Source organism: Canis lupus, chromosome 24, assembly GCF_011100685.1.
Source record: "Canis lupus familiaris isolate Mischka breed German Shepherd chromosome 24, alternate assembly UU_Cfam_GSD_1.0, whole genome shotgun sequence".
Lineage (NCBI taxonomy): Eukaryota > Metazoa > Chordata > Mammalia > Carnivora > Canidae > Canis > Canis lupus.
In genome coordinates this window covers 23,398,787-23,409,193 of record NC_049245.1, presented here as the reverse complement: position 1 = coordinate 23,409,193, position 10,407 = coordinate 23,398,787, and the positions used below count along the sequence as shown (strand labels likewise).

General features: G+C 56.5%; 1 protein-coding gene across 1 annotated transcript; it reads left to right on the top strand.

Moving 5' to 3' along the window:
• Nucleotides 1–670: 670 nt before the first annotated feature.
• Nucleotides 671–10,182, top strand: E2F1 (E2F transcription factor 1). The gene is made up of 7 exons (XM_038572031.1): nt 671–946; nt 5,991–6,081; nt 6,462–6,681; nt 7,679–7,831; nt 8,306–8,420; nt 8,515–8,737; nt 8,863–10,182. Exons 1-7 carry the CDS (start codon nt 686–688, stop codon nt 9,108–9,110), a joined length of 1,311 nt encoding a protein of 436 aa, XP_038427959.1. The 5' UTR covers nt 671–685; the 3' UTR covers nt 9,111–10,182.
• Nucleotides 10,183–10,407: the final 225 nt, after the last annotated feature.

Genomic DNA, 10,407 nt, shown 5'->3' with positions numbered 1-10,407 from the left:
GGCTCCGGGTGAGAGGGACAGGGCAGGTGCAGGATTTGAAAGTAAATGGTATAGATGGGGCAAGTTGAGGATGGGAGCGGCAGCTGGGGCTTTGGAGACAGGCCTGACCATAGAAAAAAGGAAGGGCAGTTTCTAAGTGATTCAGACTAAGGTTGTTGGGGCTACAGGTGGCGGAGTCTAGGGGGTCACGGGAGGTCCGAATACGGTGTGAAGCGCAGAACGGACACTGACCCAAAGGGCTCCACATGCCGGGACCCGGAGTCCGCGGGGCGTCGGGGTGCGAGCCGCGCCACCACGCCCGGGGTAGGGACAGTCCCGGCTGGGGGCGGGGAGTGCGAGAGCTCCTGGCACCGCCCCGACAAAGCCTGCGCGCGCCCGGCCCCGCGATTGGCCGCGCCTCCTCGCGCCGACGCCCCGTCCCGCCCACCGCCGCCGGTCCGGCACGCTGCAGCCAATGGACCCCGTCGCCGTCGCCTACGTCACGGGCCCGACAGCCAATGGTCAGAGCGCTCGGCGGCTCGTGGCTCTTTCGCGGCAAAAAGGATTTGGCGCGTAAAAGTGGCCGGGACTTTGCAGGCAGCGGCGGCCGGGGGCGGAGCGGGATCGAGCCCTCGCCGCGGCCTGCCGCCATGGGCCCGCGCCGCCGCCGCCGCCTGCCACCCGGGCCGCGCGGGCCGTGAGCGCCATGGCCGTGGCCGGGGCCCCCGCAGGCGGCCCATGCGCGCCGGCGCTGGAGGCCCTGCTCGGGGCCGGCGCGCTGCGGCTGCTCGACTCCTCGCAGATCGTCATCATCTCCACGGCGCAGGACGCCAGCGCCCCGCCGGCCCCCGCCGGCCCGGCCGCGCCGGCCGCTGGCCCCCGCGACCCCGACCTGCTGCTCTTCGCCACGCCGCAGGCGCCCCGGCCCACACCCAGCGCGCCGCGCCCTGCGCTCGGCCGCCCGCCGGTACGGACACCAGGGACACAGGGCCGAGTGCACGTCTGGACCCCCGTGCAGACCCGGTCGGGGCGCGGTTTTTGGCCCGGAGGCAACGGGGGCGGGGGGAGGGGGTGGGCCGAGGCTCCCGGGCTGGGCGGGGTCGAGCCTGGGTTGGGCCTCCGGGCCCCGCCCCGGGATGCGGGGTGACCTCGGGCCAGTCGCTGTTTGCTCCTCTGCTCTGGGCCTCGGCTTTCCCCGAGCCGCTCGAGGGTCAGACTCAGTGGTAATAATAGCCCACGTGTATTCAGCTGGTGTTGCCTGCATGCCAGGTCTCTGGCGAACTTCGAGCCAGAACTCACAACCATGCTGTGAGCTCAGTGTTGTCACTGTGCCCATCTGAACGGAGGCCCGGAGAGGGGAAGTGACTTGCCCCCGGTCATACGGCTGCAAGTGGTGGGGCTGGGATTTGAACTGAGGCCTGCTGGCTCCAGACCAGAACTCGTGGCAGGGTAGTGGACAGGGCCCCTTGAGGAGGTCGAGGGGGCTATCCTGGGGCCAGACTGCTGAAAGAGTCATTGAGGAGACCCTCCTTCCTGCCTAGATGCTCCACTGCCAGGTGCAGGCCTGGGCCTCTGGGCCTCTGGGGACAGGCCTCCTGGCTGGGAGGCCTTCTCTGCAGGGGCGGGGTGGCTGGGCCAGCTGCTGATCCCCTCCCTCTGCCTGTCCTTCCATCTGCCACCCTCCACCCTCACAGGCCCTGGTTGCCATGGAGCCTCATTAATCAGGCAGGCAGACCCCTAGGCCCCCAGGGAAGTAATGGGTGGGCTGGGCCTCTGGGAGCTGGAGTGGAGGCCCCCAGTGCCAGGAGAGAGTAAATATTCCAGGGAGATGCCTTGATAAAGTGCTCCCTGAGCAGCAAGAGGCTCAGGAGCAATTTGGACTGGGGGCCCCAGAAAAGATTGCTTAATTACTGGAGAGCAGGGCCTAGAGGCCTGGAGCTTGGACCTGTGAGCTGCAGGACTGGGCGTGGAGACCAGCTTGACTGTCAGGGCCTGTGGGTGAAGGTGGGGCATGGAAGGCTGCTGGCAGGGGGCAGGGGCCAGGCCAGCCAGGCAGGAGGGGGTCTCAGCAGGGGGCCTGGAGCAAGTAGGAGGGGTGAAGCAGAGCCCGGGCAAGGAGGTGGAAGCTATCCAACTGCTTATGGGGGCCTGGGTGGCAGCTGGTCCCTGAGGCATCCCGGCAAGTCTCCCCTAACTCCCTTGGCCCCTCGCCCAGCCTAGCTCTGCCTTCCTTCCGGAATCACCAAGACGCTAATAATAATAACAATAGGAGCCACCATTGTTTTGAGACTGTTTTATATGTCAGGCTGTGTGCCAAGCACTTCACCCAGTTAACTCTCTCAACAACCATCCCCTTTTACAGATAGGGAAGCTGAGACCTAGAGATGATAGGTCATTCAGCTAGTGGAATGGTGGGACCAGTCCAGACTTCCTGAGCTGTTAACTAGTTAGCCACTGGGATGCCTTGCCTCCTAGAAATGTTAATAATACAGGTTGAAGGAAGTTAGGAACCCTTCTGATGGGTAAAGGGAGGAGGATTGTACTAAGGGTGGGTCACCTCTATCCCAGGGGCCTTTTTTCTCTGCAGGTGCCAGCCTGGGGCTTGGACCTGAAAACTGCATTTAGCTGACTGACAAGTACTTAGCCGACCTGGGGCTGTAGAAGCTGAGCTCCAGGCCCAGAGGGCTGCCAGAGACTGGGCTGAGGAAATGTACCCACCCCACCCCCAGCAGTGTCAGGGGCAGCCTTGTGGGCCTGAGCATTCCATCCATTCTACTGTTGAGTTAGTGAACTGCCCAAAAGGTACTAGACAATGGGCAAAGAAGGAGCCTCTGCCCTCACAGCTTTGAAGCACTAGTATCCATTTTCTGCCGGTGGGTGGGGGTGAGGGCTGGCACCACCCCAGAGCTGAAGTCCAGAAACACCCCCTCCAAGACTCTCCACTCTTGTACCTCTGGTCAGCCACTGGCCGATTGAGCTGTGGCCTCCTCTGACCCTCTGCACTGACATTTGTGTGAGGCAGTCTTTGAAACAAGCTACGGGTTCAGCTTCTGCATCAGTGAGCATTCATTGAGCACCTCTAGCATGCAAGACTCTACAACTCAGCCATTCCTCCTGGCACTTCCTGTCCACCTCTATCCTGTTGTCATAGCTGTTAAAAAGCAAATTAAAACATTTACTATAGAAAAAGTTAAGAGGCTAAAAAGTTGAAGGATGCCAACACCATTCATTTTTCCTCCTGTTTTCTTTTCCTAAGCCTGTTTTTTTTTAAAAAAGATGGTTGTGACAGCTTTTTTTTCCCCTTAAATTTTAAAAATTGTAGTTTTTCCTTTGTTTCTATGTTCAAACAGTAGATCATCCCCATTTTATAGATATAGTAACAGTCCCCCCATGGTTGTCCTCCACCCACATACCATACAGAGGTTACCCCTAGAATGGATTCTAGAATATTAGACACTGAACCAGAGAAAAATGTTTCATGTTTTTAATCCAAAAAGGGATCATATAAATGCATTGCCCTCTGATGATATTTTTCTTGTCATTATGTCTTTAAGAGGATTCTGTGTCACCCTTCATTAGTCCTTGACAGCTACGTGGTATTCCAGGGACTGGATGAGCCACACTTTTTGTGGCTCCCCTTCCATAGATGTTGGAGATGTCCACATTTTTTCACCACAATGTTCTGTGTGTCTTCACCTCTGCCTTTTTAGGTTCCTGTGCCAAGCTCTAGAGTGTGGTGGCTGAAATGGAGACCTGCTTGAGCCCTTGCTTTAGGGTGTGGCATTGACCTGTCATCACGGTGGGCATGGGCCTGAGGAGCAGGGAGATGAGGGGTGCAATTGGCAGGAGGATGCTAGGTTCAGGCCTAAGGGGTAAGGCCGGAGAGGAGACACACATGGCTTTTGGGGGCTGGTCTCTGGACGAAGCTGCAGGGAAGCAGGACACGTAGTAGGTAGGAATATGGGCTCTGGGTCAGCCCATTAGGGCTCACATCCTGGCCCTATCTCTCATTGTCAGGCCTCTTGGAAAGTAGAGGTCATCATGGCATCTGTTGCAAGGTCTGGGCAGAGGGTTTGATGACTGGATGCAGGTAAAGCCATTATTTAGCAGGGCTCGGTACACAAGAGACACTCGACATGTGTGAGCACTTCTATCCCCGGGGCACCTGAGGGCATCCATGAGTGTGCGATGAGAGTGAGGGCTCGTTGGCACGTGCAGAGGTTCACACAGCAGACGGGAGTTAACACCAGGCCCTGCGAACAGTGATGATTCCATAATTCCGGTCCAGCGCCTGCCTCGGGGCACTGCCTTCTGGGTGAGACAAATACATCTCCAGAAGTTGGTTGCAAGAGATATTGTGGGGAAAGGTCAGGTTTGAGGCATTTTGGCCTGGTCTCTTGCAGGATGAGAAGACCTAAGTAAGGAGTAAGGTGCCTTCCCGCAGAGGTGTAAGAGTTGGTGTGAAGGCAGGTGGGGCATTCATGGGAGGGAAACGGCTCAGGCTAACACTTGGAGGCACAAGTTTGTGAGAAAACACGTCTGAGCAGAAGTTTACGTGGAGAAGTGGCAGAGGAGGGCACTAGGGTGGAGAAGGATAGGTGGAGGCAGGGAGTTGGCTGAGTGGTCCAAATGGGAGGAGATAGTGGCTGTGGCGAGAGGTTTCTCAAAGGCTACCAGATGGCTGCCCAGTGAGGGTCTAGCTTGGGAAACCCCGTGGGTGGGGGAGGACTGGGGTGGGTCAGGATGGGCCTGAGATGCCTGAGATATTCTGGGGCAGTCTCCATCCTCCCGTGTGTGTGACTAAGAGGGTGTTCTGGACAGGAATCCTGGCTTGGCTGCTTCCTGGCTGTCTGACTTGGGCCTCTCTGGGCTTCAGTTACTTTATCCATAAAGTGGAGCCATTATTGTGCTGCTAGTCCATAGGACGGAATGAACTAACGTGCAAAACGTGGTGAGTACTAGCTGCCACCATGTTCACAGAATCCAGAGAGAGAAGGTAACTTGCCCAAGGGACCTGTATCCTAATGGCTTAAAACAACAAGTCCTTAATACAGCACTGTGTGTTAATATACTGGCATTGAAATTAAAAACAATAAAAAAGGGTAGCCCCCGTGGCGTCAGCGGTTTAGCGCCGCCTGCAGCCCAGGGCGTGATCCTGGAGACCTGGGATCGAGTCCCATGTCAGGCTCCCTGCATGGAGCCTGCTTCTTCCTCTGCCTGTGTCTCTGCCTCTCTCTCGCTCTGTATCTCTCATGAGTAAATAAAATAAAATCTTAAAAAAAAAAAATAAACCCCAATAACAAACAATTATTATCACACAGATTTTGGTGGGGCAGGAATTCAGAGGAGACTGCTCAGTGCTTCTGGCGCAGGATCTCTGCTGAGATCGTAAGCCAAAATGTTGGGCGAGGCTGCAGTCATCAGAAGGCGTGACCAGGGTTGAAGGACTTGTTTCTAAGACTGATGTTGCTACTGGACAAGGCCTCAATGCCTTGCCACTCAGGCTTGCGTGACATGGCAGTGGCTCTCCCCAGAGTGAGTGGTCCATTATAGAAAACAAGGAGGAAGCTCCAGTGCAGCTCTGACCCAGTCTGAGAAGTGACTTGTCATCACTTCCATCCTACTGCTCTTGAGAAGCAAGTTACCAGATCTGGTCCATATTTAAGGGGAGGAGAATTAGGCTCTATTTTTTTGTTTTGTTTTGTTTTGTTTTGTTTTGCTTTTTTGAAAGGGAGAGTATCAAATTTGCAGACAGATTTTAAAACTGCCATAGGCACCCAGGGAAATACTGGTGGAGCTAGAACTTAAACTCAGGTCTTCTGCGCCCCATGGTTGACTGATCTGTCCTGTGCGGTAGGACTGTGTCCCCTGGGATCTCCCCATCCCTCATACACATAGGCGACATGATAGAGAAAGTGGGGCAGGGGTGACCCAGGAGCACCAAGCCCAGAGCCCAGTCTTTGTGGCCTCGCTCCTGGTTATTAAATATCATCCCATTGTTTCTGCCACAGGTAAAGCGGAGGTTGGACCTGGAAACTGACCATCAGTACCTGGCTGAGAGCAGTGGGCCAGCCCGGGGCAGAGGCCGCCACCCAGGAAAAGGTACCCACAGAGCTGGGGCTGGGGCAGGCCCCCTGACCGGGCCCAAGTTGGGGGTGTGGACAAACATGCTTGCAGAGTAAACTCTGATCTGTCAGGCCTGGACTGGAGCCAGGCCTCTGGGGGCCCTGAGGGGCAGCTGGAGTGGCTGCCTGGCATGGCTTCCCCAGGCCCTGGGGGGTGGGGAGTTCCCCAGCCAGAAGAGGAATGTCTCGTGGTTGGCAGGCAGCAGCCCCAGGCCCTCATGGTTGGTTTTGCCAAGGGGAAGGAGCCATCTGCCCATCCCACTCCCATCTTTCGGCCCTGTCCTGCACTGCCAGGAAGGCTAGCCCACCTAGGTGTGGGGGTGGTACTGAGGGAACCCTCCTTGCCTGGACCCCTAGGTGTGAAATCCCCAGGGGAGAAGTCACGCTATGAGACCTCACTGAATCTGACCACAAAACGCTTCCTGGAGCTGCTGAGCCGCTCGGCTGATGGCGTTGTTGATCTGAACTGGGCGGCTGAGGTGTTGAAGGTGCAGAAACGGCGCATCTATGACATCACCAACGTCCTCGAGGGCATCCAGCTCATTGCCAAGAAGTCTAAGAACCACATCCAGTGGCTGTAGGTACCAGCCCTTCAGGAGGGCAGGCGGAGGCTAAGGCCTGGGGCCAGGCCAGCATGGAGGAGCTGATAGTGATCCCCACCGTGGCTGTCCGCATCCTCATCGTCTAGCTGGGGAAACTGAGGCTCGGAGGGGGAGGTGGCTTCTCTGAGGAAGTTTCCACAGATTTCACATACGCAGCTCAACGCACCCTCGTGTATTTCTTCGTCTGGGGAGTCACCATCCAGATCAGGATAAAGAACATGTCCGGCACCACAGAAAGTTCCCTGTGCCCTTCCCAGCTGTTGCCCATCCCTCTTAGCTCATCACCTCTTAGGTGATGGCTCTTATGCCCTCTGTCACCCTCAGTAGGATTGTTAATTCTTGTTAATTTTTTTGGAAAGACTTTATTTGACAGAGCACAAGCAGGGGGAGCAGCAGGCAGAGGGAGAGGGAGAAGCAGGCTTCCTGCTGAGCAGGGTGTGGGTCTCCATCTCAGGACCCTGGGATCATGATCCGAGCCCAAGGCAGACGCTCAACCGACTGAGCCACCCAGGCACCCCTAATCTTGTTAATTCTTTTTTTATTTTTCCCCTCTCACCTCCTTTAGCCATGCCACTGCCCTGACACATTTTCCTTTTCAGCTTTTGGTACATCATTCCATTCTGCATCCTTTTTTTTCCCCCTTTTTACTTGACAACACATACTGGAAGTACATCCGTGTCTGTACATCTGATACATTCTCGTCCTTTTATACAAACTTATAGGATTCCATGGCACACCTGTGCCATCACCCACTTACCCAGCCCTCCGTGAGGGGTCTTTCAGGCCCGACTTCAGACCCTGGCCAGCCTGACTTGGAGGCCCGCTTCAGCCCTCTGCTGTTTCCCAGCCCAGGAGTTACACCCAGAGAAGCACAAGGGCTTGTGTGGGTCTCACAGAACAGGCAGCAGCAGATTGGGTGCTGAGGGTTAGGGCTGAGCCAAGAACTGCAAACTTTCCCTTTGCGTCCTGCAGAGGCAGCCATGCAGCAGTGGGGATCAGTGGGCGGCTTGAAGGACTGACTCAGGACCTCCGGCAGCTGCAGGAGAGTGAGCGGCAGCTGGACCACCTGATCCATATCTGCACCACACAACTGCGGCTGCTCGCTGAGGACTCCGACAGCCAGCGATATCCTTGGGCTGTCAGCCGGCTGCCATGGAGGACAGGATGGGCGGGTGGGGCCCCATCCAAGTGGGACTAACAAGTCTACTCTAGGCTCTGAATTTGGGGAAGAGGTGGTGCTCTGGCTTTGGTGCCAGTTCTGGGCTGAGCACTTATTCCGTGTTAGGCTGGACAAGTTACATAACCTCTCCGAGCATCAGCTTTATCTGTAAGAGGGTAAAGTAATCAATCCCCAAACAGCAGAGATTCAAACTAGAAAAGCTAGTACCAGCAATAGCAAACATTTATTTGGTAGTGATTTGGTACATGGCAGTGGCTTCAAGGTTAGAGATCTAAGTTCTTATTTGTCTTTCATTCATAAAAAATAGAAAACACTTTTTTTTTAAAAAATTTATTTTTAAGTAATCTCATAACTCTCTTATGAACTCTGGGTGGGTGACCCCAGAGGTCAAAGGTCATGTGGTCCTTGACTCTACCAACCCTGGCCTACGTGACCTGCCAGGACCTTCGTAGCATCGCAGACCCTGCAGAGCAGATGGTCATGGTGATCAAGGCCCCTCCTGAGACCCAGCTCCAAGCCATAGACTCCTCAGAGGTGAGACCCAGGACTCCAGACCTGACCAGGACAGGCTGGGTGGGGTTGGTGGTCAGCCGAGCCTCAATTTACCCTGCTTGCTGCCTCCACCCAGACCTTTCAGATCTCCCTTAAGAGCAAACAAGGCCCCATTGACGTTTTCCTGTGCCCTGAGGAGAGTGCAGGCGGGATCAGCCCTGGGAAGACCCCATCCCAGGGGACAGCTTCTGGGGAGGAAGACAGGCCAGTTGACCCTGCCACCACAGTGCCACCACCATCATCTCCCCCCTCATCCCCTGCTTCGGATCCCAGCCAGTCCCTGCTCAGCCTGGAGCAAGGTGGGTGAAGGGAGGGTGGGTGGGGTGGGTCAGGGTCCCTCTCCCAGCTGGGTGGGCCGGCAGGATACCCCCTCTGCCCTCCCTGTGGGCCATCCCCGGCCTGTGATGCTCCCCCATCTCCCCAGAACCTCTGCTTTCCCGGATGGGTGGCCTGCGGGCCCCCGTGGACGAGGACCGCCTGTCCCCGCTGGTGGCGGCCGACTCGCTCCTGGAACATGCACGGGAGGATTTTTCCGGCCTCCTCCCTGAGGAGTTCATCAGCCTGTCCCCACCCCACGAGGCTCTCGACTACCACTTTGGCCTTGAGGAGGGTGAGGGCATCAGAGACCTCTTCGACTGTGACTTTGGGGACCTTACCCCTCTGGATTTCTGATGGGGCTTAGGGGGACCAGGGCCTCCTGAGATGCCCACCCTGTCTCTGCAGCCCTGGAGCCCCCTACCCCTGGCCGTCCTCCCAGCCCAATTGGAAACATTTAATTTATACCCCTCTCCCCTATCTCCAGAAGCTTTCTTGCTCTGGAGCCTGGCTACTGCCAGGAGGCTAAGCAAGCCAGGAAGGGAAGGATTCTGTTTGTGGTGTGTATGTGCATGCACCCAACACCCAACATGTGTGTTACACGGGGTGAATGGTGTGTGAGCATGTGTGTGTGCATGTACCGGGGAATGAAGGTGAACACATCTGTGCGTGCACTGAAAACACGCCCCAGTGTGTCCACGTGTGTGTGCATGAGTCCATGTGTGCGCGTGGTGGGGGCTCTAACTGCACTTTTGGTCTCCTTGCTCCAGGGGCCCCACGAGGCCCAGGGTGGCCACCTGCCCCCAGAATCCTGTGCGCTGACCAGGCCAGGTGGCGAGGCCTTGGCCTGCTTGTTTGCAGGACAGCGAGAGCACTTCTGTCGTCTTAAAGGTTTTTCTGATCGAAGCTTTAATGGAGCGTTATTTATTTATCGAGGCCTCTTTGGCAAGCCTGGGGCACCAGCAAAGGGTAGGAGGGATGTGGGGCTGTTGCCCCAACTCCCTATAGCCCTGAGCAGGGCAGGGGTCCCTGAGCTATTCTTTGCCCTCCTCCGAAGGAGCTGAGGCCTGAGCGGTTTATTTATTGGGAAAGTGAGGGAGGGAGCCAGACGGACGGACCGACTGACTAACAGCCATGGGTGGATCAAGGGGGTGGTCCCTCCCCTGGGGTCACTACAGGGCCCCAACTGCCCCCCAGGATGGATGTGAGATGCGAGAGGTGAGTGGGGGACCTTCACTGACCGGGTGGGTAGGAGGGGTGGCTGAAGGGCTTCCCCTGGCCCAGACTGCGGGGAGGGGGGGCCCTCTGTCCCGCTCGTTGCTCTGCCCCACTCGTTGCTCTGCCCCACCCTCCAATCTGCACTTTGATTTGCCTTCCTAACCGCTCTGTTCCCTCCTGCTTTGGTTTTAATAAATATTTTGATGGTGTTTGGGCTGGGTATTGGGACTGTGCTGGGAGCAAATCCCGGGATGGGAGAGGTCAAAGTTGCTGGGAAAACACCCCTTGTCTGCTTCCCTTCTCCTTGCCCCTGTTTGGTTTCATTCCACTTGAGCCTCACAGCCACAAAGAAAGGTAGGCTTCGTCACCGTGTTTCTCCTAACTTAAAAAACAATCCAATGAAGTCGTAAGTGAACTCCCCTCCTTTCCCCAGCCC